General features: G+C 43.6%; 1 protein-coding gene across 1 annotated transcript in view; it reads left to right on the top strand.

The window, feature by feature from the left end:
• Positions 1-21,798, top strand: part of LOC124595054 (vesicular glutamate transporter 2-like) — a 170,555-nt gene that overhangs the window by 88,294 nt on the left and 60,463 nt on the right. The window contains exons 3-4 of the mRNA XM_047133619.1: positions 9,931-10,111; positions 20,324-20,557. Of these exons, the coding sequence (XP_046989575.1) occupies positions 9,931-10,111; positions 20,324-20,557 (415 nt within the window). The remainder of the gene's footprint in view (positions 1-9,930; positions 10,112-20,323; positions 20,558-21,798) is intronic.

Raw genomic sequence — 21,798 nt, 5'->3', positions numbered from 1 at the left:
AGAAGTACTGACAGTGGTTTCAACGTCGTCCACCAACAGATAGCGTAGTTACAATAAAATGAATACCCCTAGCTGCATACAGGCGTTGATATACATCAACGGGGACAGTTGAAATGTGTGCCCCGACCGGGAGTCGAACCCAGAATCTCCTGCTTACATGGCAGACGCTCTATCCATCTGAGCCACGGAGGACACAGAGGATAGTGCGACTGCAGATACTTATCTCTGGCACGCCTCACGTGGGGCCTACATTCCCAACTTATTGTCCCGCACTATATTCATAGTGCCCCTGCCCATTATACTATACATATAGCGTAGTGGCATGGCTACTAGAGCACCATCTGTGTCTACCCTTTAGTAGGGAATGCTCACAGCCAGAAGGCACAGCGTGGTGCAAACGTGTGAAGCAGACAGGCAACCGTGCCACAGAGACGCACTTCTGTTTCCTACAGCCAACTCAGTGAGTTTGAAAGCGGTCAGATTGTGGAATTCCCAGTGACGAGATGGTCCTTTCGGAGAATTGCCACACAAATTGGACGTGCTGCGTCAGTTGTGCAACGATGCTGGTACCAATGGTCTCGTGAACATTCTCACATCTGCAGATGAAGTTCTGGACGTACACTCAGCACAGACGTCCACCAGGATTGTCGTATTGTAAGGGCAGCAGTGGCAGATTGTGCAGCTACCACAGGACAGACAAGAGGGTTCGTGAGCCCATACGTGTCAACACGAACTGTTACGAATCACTCATTAGAACTGGGACTACGGGCACGCATGGCTCTAGCCCGTGTTCCACCCACGCCACAACATCGACGTACACGGCTCGACTGGTGCCGACAGAGGATCACTTGGAAGATGGAATTGGGTGCCATGGTCTTCAGCGATGAAAGCAGATTCTGCCTGCAGCCAAGTGGTAGTTGTTTGCGTGTACGACATAGATCTGGTGAGAGCCGTTTCGTAGAGTGCATTCGTACAAGATACACTGACCCCGTCCCAGGTCTTATGGTCCGGGCTGCGATGAGCTGCAATTCTCGCTGACTTTCGGTGTTTCTGGAGGAGACGGTAAGCAGCACGCGGTACGTGCAGAATATTGTTAGACCCATTCTTTTGCCATGCTTGCAACCGGAAGGTGATGTGTTGTACCAACAAGATAATGCTCGCCCAAATACTGCCCATGCAACTCAACGTGCTCTACAAGACGTGCAGTAACTTCCGTGGCCAACACGATCTCCAGGTTTGTCTCCAATGACGCTGTGTGGGACATGATGGGATGAGAAATGACTCGTGCGGCTCGTCAACGAACAATTCTTACAGAACGACGTGAATAGGTCGACCACGCGTGGCATAACGTATCCCAGGACGGTATCCACCATCTTTACGGTCGACTGGATGCCAGAATAAGCGCCTGCTGCATGTGGCGGCTGCATCACGATGTAATATGGGCATGTTAGCAAAGGGCGATACCTGGTACCTCAGAACCGCTTGTGCTTACTGATCTGTAATTATAGTCGTTTCATGTACTCCATATGCAGTGTTGCAACAATAAATTTCGAATGAATGGGAAACCTCTAAAAGGGTGTACTAATTTTTTTCTGGTAGTGTATTTGGAAATACAGGAAATATTAAAAAAGGTAATTAAGGGGGGTAGGACGTCAAACGAGCCGACTTGGAGCAGGAGAGGCACCACAGGACATTTTAATTTCCACTGTCTATACTTTTACAAATAAATTCATAAAACTTTGTCAGCGTGACCAGGAAGGATTCAGAATTCACACTCATAGCAGTGGAAGTTCGAAAACATAATGAAATGATTTTTGTTACATGTGAAATTTCATAATTTTTTTCACTTACTAATGTCAGTATTTGTTGCTATAGGTACACTTTTCTTCATAAGTAAGAGAAATTCTTCGATGAATTTTGCACATCATACAAACCATACTTAGAGGTGTATGAAACTCTAGAATTTTCCAAATCTATTAAAAACTGTGGTAAAAATTGAGGTAATTAACTACAAAATTTGTGTTTTTCTAAACATGAAGTTTAAAATACAACAGCTCATTCGTTTTTTCATAAATTAACTAAATTCTAGAGTTTCATACACCTGTAAGTATGGTATGTATGTTGTGCAAAATTCCTCGAAGAATCTCTCTAACTTATGAAGAAAAGTGGACCTATAGCAACAAATGCAGCCACTACTAAGTGAAAAAATCATGAAATTTCGCACGTAATAAAATTTAATTTGCTATGTTTTCGAACTTCCACTACAATGAGTGTGAATTCTGAATCCTTCCTGGTGATGCTGACAAAGTTTTTTGAACTTCTTTGTAAAAGTATAGACACTGGAAATGAAAATGTCGTGTGATGCCTCTCCTGCTCCAAGTCGATCCGTCTGACGTCCTACCCCCCTTAAGCTATATGCTAGTTAGAAAAAAAGCACACATCATTCAATTCTTTATTATGCTTGTGTTTTTTCATATTTAATCGTATAATGTACTGTTTACTCGTATTAGCGATCTTTTATAGACAAGCTTATGAGTCGTAGTGTCGGTAGACCTAACTAACAATTTAATATTATTTTTTTCTAAAATATTGCAACCTTTGTGTATGTGCATATATAATACAATTATCATGTGCAAAGAAGTTTTGCAAATACGCAACGTAGCGCATTAAAGAGTGAAGCTTGTTTTACGACATTTGACATCATTGTTACAATCACAGCTTGTGAAAGTGGAAAGTGTAAGGCAGCCTATATTTTGCCTCTCTGTGCAGTTGTACCAGTGTACCAATTCTTTTCATAATATATTATAAGGAAATACTTATCTAATTAATGAATATATAGGTATCCTCACTCAGTCTCTTTTTTATGTTCTTGTCCCAGCGACATTTTGAACCGCGAATCGCTAAGTCAAGGTCTTCAGTAAATTTGATCTGGTGACGCTGCTTCTCACGTGCCTCACTACACACCATCTGATCAGAAGTATCAGGACGCCCCAGTGTAATGCGGATTTTGGCACTAGATGTGACCAAAGGCGGACTCGAACCCTGTCCGTCCCGATAGCTGACTGATCAGCTATTGCCGTCCAACGGGCCCGGGTTCGATTTCGAGCTGGGTCGGAGATTTTCTCCGCTCAGGGACTGGGTGTTGTGTTGTCTCCATCATCATTTCACCCCCATCCGGCGCGCAGATCGCCCAACGTGGCGTCGAATGTACACTACTGACCACTAAAATTGCTACACCGCGAAAATGACGTGCTACAGACGCGAAATTTAACCGACAGGAAGAAGATGCTGTGATATGCAAATGATTAGCTTTTCAGAGCATTCACACAAGGTTGGCGCCGGTGGCGACACCTACAACGTGCTGACATGAGGAAAGTTTCCAACCGATTTCTCATACACAAACGGCAGTTGTCATGCCTCGTGTAAGGAGGAGAAATGCGTACCATCACGTTTCCGACTTTGATAAAGGTCGCATTGTAGCCTATCGCGATTGCGGTTTATCGTATCGCGACAATGCTGCTCGCGTTGGTCGAGATACAATGATTGTTAGCAGAATATGGAATCGGTGGGTTCCGGAGGGTAATACGGAACGCCGTGCTGGATCCCAACGGCCTCGTATCACTAGCAGTCGAGATCACAGGCATCTTATCCGCATAGCTGTAACGGGCCGTGCAGCCACGTCTCGATCCCTGAGTCAACAGATGTGGACGTTTGCAAGACAACAACCATCTGCACGAACAGTTCGACGACGTTTGCAGCAGCATGGACTATCAGCCCGGATACCATGGCTGCGATTACCCTTGACGCTGCATCACAGACAGGAGAGTCTGAGATGGTGTACTCAACGACGAACCTGGGTGCACGAATGGCAAAACGTAATTTTTTCGGATGAATCCAGGTTCTGTTTACAGCATCATGATGATCGACTCCGTGTTTGGCGACATCGCGGTGAACGCACATTGGAAGCGTGTATTCGTAATCGCCATACTGGCGTATCACCCGGCGTGATGGTATGGGGTGGCATTGGTTACACGTCTCGGTCACCTCTTGTTCGCACTGACGGAACTTTGAACAGTGGACGTTACATTTCAGATGTGTTATGACCCGTGCCTCTACCCTTCATTCGATCCCGGCGAAACCCTACAGTTCAGCAGGATAATGCACGACCGGTGTTGCACGTCCTGTACGGGCCTTTCTGGGTACAGAAAATGTTCTACTGCTGCCCTGGCCAGCACATTCTCCATATCTCTCACCAACTAAAAACGTCTGGTCAATGGTGGCCGAGTAACTGGCTCGTCACAATATGCCAGTCACTACTCTTGATGAACTGTGGTATCGTGTTGAAGCTGCATGGCCAGCTGTACCTGTACACGCCATCCAAGCTCTGTTTGACTCAATGCCCAGGCGTATCAAGGCCGTTATTACAGCCAGAGGTGGTTGTTCTGGGTACTGATTTCTCAGGATCTATGCACCCAAATTGCGTGAAAATGTAATCACATGTCAGTTCTAGTATAATATATTTGTCCAATGGATACCCGTTTATCATCTGCATCTCTTCTTGTTATAGCAATTTTAATGGCCAGTAGTGTAATAAGATCTGCACCAAGGTGGTCGGACCTGCCCCGGAAGGGGCCTCCCGGCCAATGACGCCAAAGGCGCATTTCAGTTTCATTTGAACCCTTCTAAAGCTGCCAACCTCGACTGTTGATGATGCGATTCTGAAGTGTAACGTGGAGGAACAACCACTGCTAAGACAAGACCAGACAGGTCTCATGTACTGACAGAGTGAGACTGTTGAGCATTGCGAAGGGTGGTTCTAAATAATCACATGAAACCAGCGGGAGGAATCGCTCGTGAGTTGCAAAGTGCTGCCAGCAGTCCACTATCACACTGAGTTTGCGTATGGAGTGTAAAGGGATGAGAAGCAATGGTCGAGCAACTGCTTACAAGCCACGCATTTCTTTAGTCAGATGGATGAGGTGGTGTAAAGAGAGACAGTCATCCAGTGCAGCGGATGACTGGTAACCAGTGATTTGGAGTGATCAACCCTATGGCAATCCCATGGAGGAGTTTGGGTTTGGCGAATGCCTGCAGAATGTTACCTGGCATCCTGTGGAGTGCCGACAATGAAGTACACAGAAGGAGATGTTACAGCAAAGAAGTGTTTTTGGTAGTTGGGGAATGGTTTAGTTTTAGTTTTAGTTATGCCATGTTCCATAGATCATTTTTCCCGATTCTTTTATCTATGTGATGTGGAACAGGTCAGATTACAAGATATACATGCACACATGAATAGTGCTAATATTAACATTACTTAAATTTTTAGTTCTACACATGCAACTACATTTAGAGGTACAATCTTTTTTTTTTTTTTTTTTTCTGGTACAGAAACTCGTCCATGGAATAGAAGGAGTTGTCCAAACGAAATGATTTTAGGCTAGATTTAAAACTTGATCTACTACCTGCCAGACACTTTATGTGGTTGGGCAAATGATCAAAGATTTTTGCTGCTGAATAATGTTCTCCTTTTTGAGCAACTGACAGCTCCAATAACGGACAGGAAAGGTCATTTTTCCCTCTAGTGTTGTACGTATGAACATCCCTGTTCTTCACGAATTGAGATGGATTATTTGTAACGAATTTCATTAGCGAATATATGTACTCTGATGGCGCAGTTAAAATACCTAACTCCTTGAAAAGGTGCCTACATGACGTCCTTGGGTGAACACCACTAATTATTCTCACTGCTCTCTTTTGTGCAATCAATACTTTATGTCTAAGTGATGAGTTACCCCAGAAAACTATTTCATAAGACATTATTGAGTGGAAATATGCAATGTACGTTAGGAGGCTGATCTGTTTATTACCAAACTAGCGATTATACGAAGAGCGAAAGAAGCTGAACTTAGTTGTTTGAGAAGCTCAGTAATATGCTTCTTCCAGTTCAAGTTGTCATCAATCTGAATACCCAAAAATTTGTATAAATCTAACCTGTTAACTGAGCCCTGTTCATATGCTACATCAATTGTTGGTATGACTCTATACGGTGTACAGAACTGGATATAGTGAGTTTTTTCAAAATTAAGGGAGAGTCCATTTTCTGAGAACCACTTAATAATTGTTTGAAAGACATCCTTAACAATAACTTCAGCTGCTTTTTCTGGAATGGGATTTATTATAACACTCATGTCATCTGCAAAAAGTACTAGTTCTGCTTGCTGAACGTTAAGTGGGAGGTCATTCACATGAATAAGGAACAGCAGAGGACCTAAAATTGAACCCTGTGGGACTCCTTTGTGATAACTCCCCATTCATTAGAATTTACCACCCTCCCAACATTATTTGTGCTATTCAGCACAACTTGTTGCTCTCTGTTCAGTAAGTATGATTCAAACCAGCTGTGTGTATAGCCTTCAATTCCATAAAACCTGAGTTTTTCTAAGAGTGTACATGACCCACACAGTCAAATGCCTTCCTTACTGCACTTAAGAAAATGTTTAGTGTGGAAGGGTATGAACACATTTTACAGCTTGTGTATGTTATATGAATGTTATTTGAGGGCTGCAACTCTATTGTGAGATTTTTGTGAAATAATATATATACTGCAACAAAAAAGAGAAAACTGTATAAAACTAACTCCACTCAGAAAATGAAAAGTATACTCTCTGCTTGCATTCCTTTCACAGGCTAACCCTCCTAAAATATAGGAAACGTTTTCAGAGTACACAACATTAACAGTGTCTTCACAAGACATGATAAACTGCAACACACACTGAGGCACAATATTAATGCACACACAGATAAACACTCACAACCAGGCATTTATAAAACAGTTTGTAGCACCTGCAAAGCCTTCTATGTAGGCCAAACAGGGCGTGACTTCCAAGAAAGATACAACGAACATACAAATTTCTACCACACTTGTGAGTATAATAAATCAGTAATAGCCTCCCACACAAAAAAACACCGGCCACCCATTCCATGATATCGCGCATGATCTTCATATATTACATAAAAGGGACATGGGACGCCAAATGGACTGACATGAAGAATTGAAAGTATTCATTCAATAGCACAGAACATTTGGACATGTCCCTAAATGATAAACTTGGAAGTAACAATTAACTTCTCTAAAAACTTCTCCAGTGTTGAATACCTTTTTAATTCGAAAAAATATTCTTTATCAGCTCCTCACCTGATATTCGCCTTGAATATATAAATATCCACCTTCACTGTACACTACTGTGTTTGCAATAGAAACTAGTTTATCTTAGCTCTCAAGACTCTTTGGATTGGTGTAAAAAATGATTGTGAAAGCGTTGAGTTGTGATCAACTTGTCACTGTGCTCTGGGTTCCAGACATCGAAATTACCAATAAAAATGTTAGCAAATGCACTAAGAAAATGACTAATGATGCAAATCAGACATGTACACATTCATAACATATTTATCTTCCAGAACAGGCGTCTTTTTGACACCTAACCTGACTGGCACACATGGCAAAGGAAACTAACCTCATTTCATATTAATTACAATGTAAAATTAACTGTAAATGCACCTAATGATGGCAGCATGCTGCCGAAGCGCGTAGTAATAATAAAATATTACTAACAGGTCACTGTTGCAATGTATATCATTTCAGAAAAAAAACATTTTACAGCGTAATGTTCTCCACACAGTACAGGAACAGATCGGAGACGATGAGTTTTTGTGTCAGCATGATATCACACCCTGTCATAAAGCATCATCTGTGAGGCAAGGGTTTGTATACAATATCGCTCCTGAATTGCATTGGCCTTCCCGGAGTCCCGACCTGAACCCAACGGTACACCTCTGGGATGAGTTAAAACGTCGACTTGCCTCCAGTCTCCAGCGTCCAACATCTCTAGCTTCTCTAGTTTCACCTGTTGAGAAAGAATGGGCTGTCATTCCTCCACGACTTGAGACACCCGAGTAATAGAGTTCATGTAATCATGGAGGCGAAGGGTGGACACACGCCATTTTAACGTAATATTGGTCAGATTGTGATCGGACTGTATAGCTTCTGTGGTTTCTCTGTATGTTGAGTACTAAATGAGCCACGCTGTGTGGTTGTCTGTTGATCGTGATTGGACCATATATCTCACGAAATAAGCGTCAAACGATAAAACAACAAAGAACGAAACATGTCTAGCTTGAAGGGGGAAACCAGATGGCGCTATGGTTGGCCCGCTACATGGCGCTGCCATAGGTCAAACGGATACCAACTTCGTTTTTTTTAAGTAGGAACCCCCATTTTTATTACATATTCGTGTAGTACGTAAAGAAATATGAATGTTTTAGTTGGACCACTTTTTTCGCTTTGTAATAGATGGCGTTGTAATGGCCACAAACATATGGCTCACAATTTTAGACGAACAGTTGGTAACAGGTAGGTTTTTTAAATTAAAATAGAGAACTTAGGTACAATAAATGCTCAGAATGATGTCCGTGAATCTCAATGCATTTGGCAATACGTGTAACGACATTCCTCTCAACAGCGAGTAGTTCGCCTTCCGTGATGTTCGCACGTGCATTGACAATGGGATGACGCATGTTGTCAGGCGTTGTCGGTGGATGACAATAGCAAATATTCTTCAACATTCCCCAGAGAAAGAAATGCGTGGACGTCAGATCCGGTGAACGTGCGGGCTGTGGTATGGTGCTTCCAATCCGCCTGTCATGAAATATGCAAATCAATACCGCTTCAACCGCACGCGAGCTATGCGCCGGACATCCATCATGTTGGAAGTAAATCGCCATTCTGTCATGCAGTGAAACATCTTGTAGTAACATAAGTAGAACATTACGTAGGAAATCAGCATACATTGCACCATTTAGACTGCCATCGATAAAATGGGGGCCAATTATCCTTACTGACATAATGCCGCACCATACATCAACCCGCCAAGGTCGCTGAGGTTCCACTTGTCGCAGCCATCGTGGATTTTCCGTTGCCCAATAGCGCATATTATGCCGGTTTATGTTACCGCTGTTGGCGAATCACGCTTCGTCGCTAAATAGAACGCGTGCAAAAAATCTGTCATCGTCCCGTAATTTCTCTTGTGCCCAGTGGCAGAACTGTACACGACGTTCAAAGTCGTCGCCCTGCAATTCCTGGTGCATAGAAATATGGTACGGGTGCAATCGATGTTGATGTAGCATTCTCAAAACCGACGTTTTTGAGATTCCCGATTCTCGCGCAATTTGTCTGCCACTGATGTGCGGATTAGCCGCGACTGCAGCTAAAACCCCTACTTGGGCATCATCATTTGTTGCACATGTGGCTGAACACTTCCCGTTTCCTTAAATAAGGTAACTATCCAGCGAACGGTCCGGACACTTGGATGATGTCGTCCAGGAGACCGAGCAGTATACATAGCACACGCCCGTTGGGCGTTTTGATCACAATAGCCATATATCAACATGATATCGACCTTTTCCACAGTTTGTAAACGATCCATTTTAACACGGGTAGTGTATCACGAAGCAAATACCGTCCGCACTGGCAGAATGTTACGAGATACCACGTACTTATACGTTTGTGACTATTACGGCGCCATCTATCACAAAGTGAAAAAAGTGGTCCAACTAAAACATTCACACTTCTTTACGTACTACACGAATCTGTAATAAAAAATGGGGGTTCCTATTTAAAAAAAAACGCAGTTGATATCCGTTTGACCTATGGCAGCGCCATCTAGCGGGCCAACCATAGCGCCATCTGGTTTCTCCTTTCAAGCTAGACGAGTTTCGTTGTTTGTAGTTTTTTCGTTTGGCGCTTATTTCGTGAGATATTTGGCCCGGTCGCTATCAATGGACCACCCTGTATAGTCAGATGCACGAGGTCAGAGGAGCGGTGGCCTGGTGTGGATGACGGTGGGGGTGAAAGCGGTTTCTTGGCTGCCGCAGGCCCCCCAGCGACGGCTTGGGCGCCGGCTGGGCCTTCTGGCGGCGGCGGCGCCGCCTGCTGTCGCTGCTCGCCTTCCTCGGCTTCTTCAACGTCTACTCGCTGCGCGTCAACCTCAGCGTCGCCATCGTCGCCATGACGGCCGAGCGCAACGTCACGCTGGCCAACGGCACCCTCTCTACGGTAAGTAACAGCTTAGTTTACACCCAGGTTTCACAGACATTTGAAGACGCATATCGATGGCTATTCACTCTGTACATAGTGTGATGTACGAATGTGCTCAAAAAATAACTGACATTCTTGTTTTTTAGAAATAATTTTATTTATTCATCTACATAAATGTTATCCCCTTCAAAATACGCTAACCGAAAAAAGATCGCAGCACCAAGAAGGACGACATAAACGAAAGTTGGTAGGCGTGTTTCTACATCTGAAAGATGATGTCTAATCAAATTTGGTGCCAGTCGCGTAACAGCGGCGCTGGTAGCTCCCCTATGAGGATGCAAATCAGCTTTGCGTTAAATACACGCCGTAACCGTCTTGAACGTTAATCACCTTTGAAATTGCTTTGGTTATTGGGAGTCTGTATGTACCATAAACACAGGGTGATTTTTTCCGCCGTGTACAAACTCTAGGGATTAATCAAAAAACACTGGACTCGCATTCGGGAGGACGACGGTTCAATCCCGCGTCCGGCCATCCTGATTTAGGTTTTCCGTGATTTCCCTACATCACTCCAAGCAAATGCTGGGATGGTTCCTTTGAAAGGGCACGGCCGACTTCCTTCCCCATCCTTCCCTAATCCGATGAGACCGATGACCTCGCTGTTTGGTCTCTTCCCCCAAACAACCCCAACCCAACTAATCAAAAATATGTGTGTAAAATCTTATGGGACTTAACCTCTAAGGTCATCAGTCCCTAAGCTTAAACACTACTTAACCTAAATTATCTTAAGGACAAACACACACACCCATGCCCAAGGGAGGACTCGAACCTCAGCCGGGACCAGCCGCACAGTCCATGGCTGCAGCGCCCCACACCGCTCGGCTAATCCCGCAGGGGTGGGATTAATCGGTGAGAGGATATGGAATAAAAAAGGTCTAATGAATTTATGTCCAGAAATGCATGATTCCCATGCTAGAGACTGTTTATTCAATCATACTTTTCTTTACACGGGCTGCTGTCTTATACGCACTGTACCATGAACCACAGTTACGGTGTGCATGGTTTCCTCCTAGAGGGTGGTACTGTTCCTCATACTTCATGCTCTAGAGTCCTCTCCCACCATAGTAATTGGTAATGTTGTGTCCGATTCATTCTCTTGCTGACTCACCTTGTAGTGGATGTGATACAGCGTTATACACGGTCGTTCCGTTTTCGAATCGAGAGCTTGCCGACACGGTGTTTACTTTCGGAAAGGCAAAAGGCAACGGGCGGTGGCCAGTCCCCGCCAACAACAACCACAGCATTCAATGTTCGTAACAGTGTTTCGCCGTCTGCCTGAGGCAGGGTTGTTTCAGGAAGGAGGAAAGCATGAAGGACGTACCCAAAATGTTCGGAAGTCAGGCTTTGAGGAAAACGTGATTAACACTTTGGAAGGCGACCGCCGTGTCAGTACCAGTCAGTTGCCCCGCCAGTACAAGGTAAGCCAGTCGAACGTGTGGAACATTCTCCATGACAATTGTTACTACCCTTATCAGTTACAGCATATGCAGAGATTACTGGCGACAGACTTTCCACATCATGAGCAGTTTTTTCACTGGTTTCTTCGCCAGCCAACCACGATTCTAGAGCCGGCCGGAGTGGCCGAGCGGTTCTAGGCGATTCAGTCTGGAACCGCACGACCGCTACGGTCGCAGGTTCGAACCGGTCCTCGGGCATGGATGTGTGTGATGTCCTTAGGTTAGTTAGGTTTAAGTAGTTCTAAGTTCTAGGGGACTGATGACCTCAGATGTTAAGTCCCATAGTGCTCAGACCCATTTGAACCATTTTTTTCACGATTCTAGGACCTGTGTCATCAATCCTATTCACAAATGAGTCCACCTTTACACGGAATGGTATCTTCAACTTTCATAACAGTCACCTGTGGGCTAGTATACAGAAACATCGTGGTATGACGATAGCGAACCATCAGAATGTGTGGGCCGGGATTTTTTGGCGACCGTATTTTGGGACAGTCTTCCTTCCAAATCACCTAACGGGTCGGGACTATCGACGTTTCTTGCCAGTGTCTTTGCTTCGCCTGCTGGAAGAAGTGCCACTGATGATTCCAGGGGTTATGTGGCTGCTACATGATGGTGCTCCAGCCCACTTTGCTGTTAAGATCTGGATGTATCTCAATCACATCTTCCCTAGTCAATGGATTGGACAAGGTGGTCCAGTTGCATGGCCTGCTCATTCACCGGATCTCAACCTGTGCAATTCCTGGTTATGCAGCCACATCAAAAGTATCGTGTATGCAGAGCCCGTTCCAAATGTGGAGACACTGGAGCAGCATATGCATGCTGCCTTTCACACTGTTCGGACGCACCTGGCCAATGTGAAAGTGTGAAACAAAACATGCTACGGCAGCATATACAAACATGCATTGAGGCACATGGAAACCATTTTCAACACATACTGTAACTATGGCTGTATGGTACACCTTGTATGAGACCACAGTCTCTGTAACAATCTATCATTGAATAAATGGTCTCTAATATGAAAACCATGCATTTATGGACATAAATTCATTTGACCCTTTTTGTTCCGTATCCTCTGATTGATCAATCCCTACAATTTGTACACAGTGGAAAAAATCACCCTGTATGGTAATAAAGATCCAAAGGGCTGTCAAGCAGCTCTTCTTCTTAGCGTTGCATCTTCAGAGTCCTGTCTCTCCAGTTCCCTGAGTATCCTATGGTCAGCTGACAAGATATTTGTGTCGAGCAAAGAAGACTTCAACAATTGTATTTATCATTAACATCCATCAGAGAAACGCATTCACAGCCTTCTACATCAAGAATGGAAAGATATAATTATGGAAGAGGGTATGACAGTTTATTCAGAGTACACAGCAATCTATAATAGAGATATATAAGTGGGAATATTGTTCAACAAATAATGACGATAGAACAGAACAACATGAATATGCAGTACCTGATTGCTTTCTAAAAGAGGATGAATTTCAATTGCTGGAACTGTCTTCGCTTTTGGAAATGCCACCCATTCTGCCTCTCCAGCCATGCAAGAAGCAGTTGGCACCGATCCAGTGAGTTGTCCAACAGTTTTTTTCTTCCAGCAATACAACACGCCCCTGATCTGGTACTAGCAGAACCGCAGGCTTTGTCTGCCCCACCACAGCAGCAACAGTCCACGGGCAGTGTTCCAACACATACCATAGTGCTCTGTACCATTTAACATCTGGATCGGTACAGACATGCTGACAATCAGACGTATCTGCATAAAGTGGTCAGTTTTTGAGTAGGAACACGTGCACTAGTTATTTACAATGTACAGTGACATTTGCATTGTATGGGTCTTTTTCTACAAGAATGGACATATTTAGACACCAATTTGCAGTAGGCAGATGAACAATCTACCTCATGTGAGTAATACTTGACATGAGTTCCATTCTAGCATCACACTAAGCTGCTGAGCTATAGCTCCTAGTGTGAGATTGCGATTATTTTATTGCATTAAAATCTAGCTCTAACCTGATGCAAAATGCAGATGTGGCTGTCCCAAAACTGAACACTTTTTGCTGATGTGTATCTGCCTACTGCAAACTGATGTGCATGCATTCTTGTAGAAAAAGATTTATGCACTGTAGTTGTAACTGCACATTGCAAATAATTAACTGCCTGACATAAGTGTCTGATCTTGGCTGATGTGATCATTTTCGTCAGTGTAATGTTACATCAACGTCATTCCAATGTCAACATTGTGTTATGTTGACACACATGCAATCACACACATGGCAGTGGCATGTGAAACTCGTCATTCAAGATCTGTGCATCTGTATCTACATTTATTCCACAAGCAAGCGTGTGGTGGATGGTGCTTTATGCACCACTGTCACTTCCTCTTTTTCCTCTTTGAGTCGAAAATAGTTTGCAGGCAGAATGATTGCTGATAAGCCTGCATGTGGGCTTGAATCTCTCTAATTTTATCGTCATATTCCCTTCGCGAGACGTTCATAGGTGAAAGCAATATGATTGTTGGCTTTTCTAGGAATGTACGCTCTCAGAACTTTAACAAAAACCACTCTGTGATGCAGGAAGCCTCTCTTACAGTGTCTGCCACTGGAGTTGATTGATCATCTGTGTGACGCTTTTGTGACTACTAAATGAACCTGTAGAGAAACGTGCCACTCTTCTTTGGATCTTCTCTATATCCTCTTTCTGGTATTGACCCCATACAGATGAGCAATGTTCAAATATTGGTCAATTGGTCAAACAAGTGTTTTGTAAGCCAGTTCTTCTGTTGATAGACTACATTTCTCGACGATTCTTCCACGGAATCTGTCTGGCATCTGCCTTACTTGTGGTTAATTTTATGTGGTTGTTACTTCTGATATTTCTCTGCACTCATACTTCAGATGTTTTGTGGAAGTAATTGCATCCAGTGACTGTTCTGCAAGATTTTAATCATGCAATAAAGGGGGGAGAAGTATCAGTATCAGAGTCATCACACTTAATAATGGCTGCAAAGTATCTCGAGGTAAGATACCTTGACCCTGCAGTGTGTATAAATTAACAACAGCATATCATATTCCGCAGAACGGCGGTAAATATTGACATACGATATTTTGACATTACTGTGTATAATTTAATGATGTGATGGTAAATTTTGCAAAAATGGTAGTTTCTTAGGTGAACTGTGACTGTGTGCTATTCACCCTACAAATGCTAGCTGATAACACCATAATTAATGGCTGCCCTAAAGTTTCATAGCAATACTATTAGCAGCAAATTATTGGCCAGTTCTGTAATTTGCTGTAATTGTACCTGATTCATTTTTACACAAATACCTGCTCTAGGTACAGCAAATAAACAATTGCTACAAGGAATCACATCCTCTGAATTCTTGCACTGCGCACATTTGCATTAAATAGTCAGGTGCTGAGATCTATGCTGTGGGTTAGTGATCGTGATAGGCAGACTGAGATGCTGGCATTTGCATTGCAGTATTATCCATAGCACTTCGAACCAGAATAAGTTCCTGTTAGGTGTTCATAATGATGCACTTCTTATCCTCAAAGAATCCGATTTATTCTCGAATCTAGCAAGCTCTATGTCATTGATAATCTGCATCTGTTTCACCATTTAAAATATCTAACATTCGCTTACACATTGACTACATCGACAGTTATTCATCGCCAACCAGTGGTGGATACGTATGGGGGCGCGTAGAGCGCGCCTTCCCCCCCCCCCCCCCCCCAGCACACCCACCCCACACCCCCTTGCGGGTCTGCCCGCATTGCCACTCGCGCCGCCCCCGCCAGTCGGCCCACACGCTATTCGTTCGTTTCTTTCACCATTCGATTCGACTGAATCGAGTTATCGAGTAGTTGTACTTTCCTATGTAGCACTCGCGTCCGTGTCATCGTATTTTATACGTTTCTGTCTGGCACATAGAACGCTAACACATACCTACGACAAAAGTCGCGGCCATTCTAGTGATCTCGATAGGTTATTCTCTCTGACATTTTTTAGAGAAAAGCCGTGAGTATTCTACTGTTTTCTTGTGCAGAGAATCTTCTATGCGTAACGTTATAAATACATACTCTTCGCCGAATGGGAAGCTAGTTTACGTTCAGAAGCAGAAATATTAAGACTGAAGAATGAGTAACTACAAAGTCCTAGTTGTAGCAAGTGCAAGTGTGAAATACAAAATATTTACTTGTCTGCCTGCATCTATTGCTACAGCAAAAAGAAGTTTTTCAACATTGCGGCGTACAAAGACATGGCTTAGGTCGACAATGAAGGAGGATCTACTTAATGGCTTGGCTCTGTCGAACACTCGCCCTGACATTGATTGTCCTATTGACGATGTAATTAATCATTTTGCCAGGAAGAATAGGCGCATATAATTCATCATTTAAGAAATAGAACGACAATTGTAACTTCTTTATATCATAAGATGGCATTGTCTTGTATATGTGTATAATCAGTTTAAATAAAACTTTCTTAAACTTTGTATGTGACTTGATTATTTTTTATTACGGTAAAATTAAAGGTAGCTCAAGATATCTTTAGCGCTCCCTCCTTGAGGTTTTTCTGTATCCGCCACTGTCGCCAACAAGCAGGTTTTTTTTAGCTGAAATTAGTAGGGATGCAGACATTTTAAAAATCTGATGGAGCAGTAGTTATGCACTAATATTTTTCTACATATCTACAAATAATATCACATACCATTAGTAACTTCTCACTTCAAAATTATCAGCTCAGCAAGCCAGTGCCAACAATTCTCTCTCATCTCGATAGAGCCTAATTTGCTTATTTGATCAAGAGTGCTCTGGGTCTTACTGCATGTTACTTGAGACATCTGGTGATAGCAAGGCTAGTGCCAGCATGAGGCAACATTTGATATTCAGAAGACTGCTTATATGACCAAAAAAGATTTTGAATAGTATTACAGAACAGATGCAATAGGAGGCATGATTTTACAAGACCTCAATGGCACGAGTGCTCTGCATCACGCTACACGTTACTTGAGCTGTGACTGAGAGGTCATGTGACATTGGAGTAACCAACTCATAAGAGTCATTATGAAGCGACACGTTATGTGGGTTGGAGTGCCCTCAGAAGTTTGCACACCAAGGTGGCACATGATGGCTACCTGTCAGCTGGTGGCGTGATTACAGTTTCACATGCATGAAACGTAGGCTGGAAGCATGGTTTGCCCTCCACTTCATGTGTGCAGTATGTATGATAGCAGCTAGAGCCGGAGTATATATATATATATATCTCTTTGTGTGTGCATGCGCATCTGAAAAAATTCTAATGTAACATTTGTTGCAGGTGTAAATACTAAACCAACTATTGAGGCTGTTGTTAACATATGACTCTATATGACTATATAGATGTGCTGACAATCAGACATGTCTATATATAAGGCAATCAGTTTTTTCCAATGGTAAATCTGAACTAATTATTTACAATATGCAGTTATACCGGAATTGAACGGATCTTTTTATACATGAATGAACGTATTTACACATCAATTTATAGTAGGCAGACACACATTCTATCTTGTGTGTGCTATACTTGATGTCTAGCATCACACTGAACTGCTGAGATATAGCACATAGTACATTCAATCCTAGCTCTAAACTGATTGTTTATAGGAGTGGAGGGGGGACATAGGTTTAACGTACTGTCAATATGAATCGAAGAGGTGTATTTGCATGGTGATGAGCTGTCCCAGGAAAGCTGTCCCACTAGGCTCGCTATCAGCAGCCGAGTCTCGTGAAACCTACTGCCTATGTTATCCACTCTGAAAAACAGTTCAGAATTTTTTTCAGTTGGTTGAATACCAAAGACACACCACATTCATTGTAGCAGCTTACATACAGAACGCCCATGCACTGATATTTGCACATACTGTGTCTACAAGGAAGCTGTCAGTTCTGTTGACAGTAAGCACTTGCCGTGGAGTAGACACCACATGCTGGCAGCTGTCTTTTGGAGGTTGTCAGTAAAAATCTCCAGTACAGTGCATTATGCTCCACACAGACTGCCTGTTCGATATCAAAAAAGCTGTACTGCCAGTGCTGTATCTGGTGTACCACGAAGTTGATAACTTTCTCTCTTAAAAGGCGATTGTCTCAAGTCGTAGATGAGCTGCATGTGTTCAAACGAATTTTTTTCGATCAAATAAGCAACTCAAGATGCCATATACACACTACACATCTTTTATACTTCTGAGTCTTAAGATGGATGGATGGTATATGTTGTTGGGTGATGTGTAATTTTGTTAGACATAGTAGATGCACATTTTTGCAAGCATATATTTATGTATGATTATGGGGGTCAATTTTACATACTGATAAAATACATGCCTAAATGCAGGAAGAGCCAGTGAATGTGAGTATATGTTTATCTGAAATATAGCACATAGTTTTGATAAAATGAAATTCAAATTAAGACAGTAAATACTTTTCTTATATTTTCTTTGGCAGCTACCAACTTGACAACAAATATTTGGGCTACTGAGGGGAAAGGAGGTGGAGATGAGTGTGAATGCATCTTTATATTTCACAGTTTGTTTGTTCTTCTTACGCATTATGCATAGCATGCGTTTTTTCCAGAGGAATGGATGAATTTATTCAGCAGGCTGAAGCACATCTGCATAAAGTGTCATGAGGCAATGTGTGACGTACTTTCGATGTGGGTATGACGCTTGTGTGACGTCCACATGAACGGCATGCACCATGTGTGGTATGCATGAGATGTGCATACTATTTGTGATGTGTGATGTTAATTAGTAATCCCTTCACAACAAAGTACAGATGCCTAGACTCATGCAACTGCTGAAAAGGAGGATTTCGAATTAATCTGTTTAAATACAGTAAAAAGACCTGCACTTACCATTGGGCAGCTAATTATTTACAATGTCTAGTTACATCTGCACTGTGCGAATCTTTTTCTACAAGGGTAGACACGTGTGCATATGTCACGTGCATCTGCGTTTTGGCTTATCCTGCCAATTTGGCAATTTTTGTGACCTATTCTACCTATTTCCTGCCAATTTTGCAAGCAGTTTTCCAAATTAGTTATGGTCCCATCACTACAGAGCATGGGGATAGAATAGAGAGTAAATTGTCTGAAAGCAGTGAGAGCCCCCATTAATTGACTGAGAACATGATTACAGTGATGTTTTGCAGTGGAGGTGTGGGAGAAGGTCAGTAATTTTGAATATAATGACAATTGCCTCAGTGAACCACAAATGCAGTTTGTGGAACACTGACATGGAAATACGCTGACATTATTAGTTACAGGAATGCAGACACCAAAAAGTGCTGAAATCAACTATTTTCTGCTCAGAACCGACCCTGCCCTACTACTTGTAATCACTATGAGTGGCAATGTATTATCTACCATGTGCTCCCATGCTAGAAATGAGGTTATTAAGGTTTTTTGTGGTAGGGCGTTCCATTCCTTCACGATTGCGGATGGCAATTGTTGGATAGTCGTTGGTGCATGTGGACATGCTGCTACATGTATCTCCACACATCCCACATGTGACCAGTAGGTTTTAAGTCTGGGGGGGGGGGATTTAGAGCCTATCCATTTGCTGGGCATGGGCATCCTCTCATTCCAAGAGCTCCTCCACTTGCACTGTTTGATGCAGTCATACATCATCATCCATAAATATATAGTCATCCTTGAAAAGATGCAAATGGAGAAGAAGTACAGTGTTGTAATAATGTTAACTGATGAGAGTACTGTGTTCAAAGATTTGGAGGTCAGTATGCACATGCGACATTATATTTTCGTGCACCATAACATCTGGACCCACCGAAGCGAGCTAGCCAGAGTGGCCTTGCGGTTGTAGGCGCTACAGTCTGGAACCGAACGACCGCTACAGTCGCAGGTTTGAATCCTGCCTCGGGCATGGAGGTGTGTGATGTCCTTAGGTTAGTTGGGTTTAATTAGTTCTAAGTTCTAGGCGACTGATGACCTCAGAAGTTAAGTCGCATAGTGCTCAGAGCCATTTGAACCATTTTGAGCCACCGAAGCGATGATGTTCAAAACAATACTGATTGGATCATGTGTTTCCAACTCTAGCAATGTGAGGGTACACCCATCGAGACACCTGGTCTGATGAATCTCTTTCATTGCTATAGCAGATCGATGGTCATGTCTGGATGTACTGTCATCCAGGTGAACGACTGCATGGAACATGGGCTGCAACAGAGACACAGGCAGTACTACACCATGTGGGTTATTCACTTAAGCTTCCATGTTACCTGTGGTAGTAATAGAAGGTTCCTCGATATTTGTGGGCCATGAGAACAGTATTGTGGACCTCCTGCATTTCCTCTTGTTTGATGTCTTACCCAATACTGGTGGCATCTTCCAGTCAGATAACTGCCCGTGGTTAGAGGAGCATGGTAGTGAAATGTTAACTAAGTTCGCCTGAACCTGAGGTGGTGCACATCTGGTACACTATGTGGCACCAGCTCAGTGCCTACAAACATGACCTGTGTGTAGACGTCCGATGCCACAGGAATCTGGAAAGCTTTCACATTCTACATGTGGACCAACACTACTAAGGAGATGGTCATAATGTTTGGCTCATCAGCATAACACCGTTCGCTACTTTGGACTCGAGCAGGAATCTACGTAGTCTACAGCTCACACTGCGACAGCTGGTAAGTGACGCGCAGTGTGTGGCTGGTGCCCGCAGAGCCGCGAGTTCGAGTGGTCGCCGGGCACGCAGGGCCTGGTGCTGGGCGCCTTCTTCTGGGGCTACGTGGTGACGCAGATCCCGGGCGGCTGGCTGGCGGCGCGTGTGGGCGGCGCGCGGCTGTACGGGGCGGGCATCGCCGCCACGGCCGCCCTCACGCTGCTGACGCCGCCGCTGGCGCGGCTCTCCGTCTACCTGTTACTCGCCCTGCGCATCATCGAGGGCCTCCTGGAGGTGAGACCGCCGCATATTCAGTCGCTAAGCTGTTTACTAGCACTAAATTAATGAGAATATTCTGCATTTGTTATTGCTATTTTTGTCGCTGGGTCATCATTTTTGTTTACGGGTTATTCATATAATGGAGCTGGTCAGTCATACATTCTCGTTGTTTAGTAAAGAACACTATGCACTCATTTAATTTACATTGCTGTCCAATACAATTTCTCGTTCACTGTTATTCTCCTTCTCCTTCCTGCCCTTATGCCGTATCTTCCTACGGTCGGGAAGGCGGTGTGCTGACCACGTGCCCCTCCATATTCGCATCGAGTGATGTCGTGAGCTGAAGCTGAAACGGCAAACGATCAGTACCGTTGGGCATTCGTGACCTGTTCAGGCGGATTTCGTTTTGTGGGGTCAGCGCGTTAAATCGGATTTGGCGATGTTAGTGATAATGGCTGGGCAGACGCCCTCTCTGGCATCATTCCTTCCGCCCCCCCCCCCCCCCCCCCCCCCCCCACGCGACAGAATTTGTGCAGTCCAGCTCTCTGCTTCGAGAGTTATCTCATGTGCAAGCGTGAGAACGTTTTCTAATTGTTTGCGGGACGTGGAACTGGGGCGGGAATTGCATACCTATTGGAATGTAGGAAACCTAAAAACCAAATCCAGGCTGGTTGGCACACCAGCCCTCATCGTTGATCCTCTTCGCGGGTTCAATCCGGCACTGGCGCGCCTCCCTCTGTTCTGGAAGAAGGTGCTTTAACGTGCTTGGCTATCCTTGCGAATTTCTCGATCAATATCAAGATTTTTTTTTACAATATCGATGTTGTAACGTAATATTTACGTATGTACCACTGTTGTTGTTGTTGTTGTTGTTGTGGTCTTCAGTCCTGAGACTGGTTTGATGCAGCTCTCCTTGCTACTCTATCCTGTGCAACCTTCTCCATCTCCCAGTACCTAATGCAACCTACATCCTTCTGAATCTGCTTAGTGTACTCATCCCTTGGTCTCCCTCTATGATTTTTACCCTCCACGCTGCCCTCAATGCTAAATTTGTGATCCCTTGACGCCTCAGAACATGTCCTACCAACCGGTCCCTTCTTCTTGTCAAGTTGTGCCACAAACTTCTCTTCTCCCAAGTTCTATCCAATACCTCCTCATTAGTTATGTGATTCTTTTTTTTTTTTTTTTTTTTTTTTTTTTTTTTTTTTTTTGTCGTGTCGTCAGTCTACTGACTGGTTTGATGCGGCCCGCCACGA

The sequence above is a fragment of the Schistocerca americana genome, chromosome 2 (genome assembly GCF_021461395.2).
Source record: "Schistocerca americana isolate TAMUIC-IGC-003095 chromosome 2, iqSchAmer2.1, whole genome shotgun sequence".
Lineage (NCBI taxonomy): Eukaryota > Metazoa > Arthropoda > Insecta > Orthoptera > Acrididae > Schistocerca > Schistocerca americana.
The sequence above is the reverse complement of the archived record's forward strand: the minus strand, read 5'-3'. Positions and strand labels throughout refer to the sequence as shown.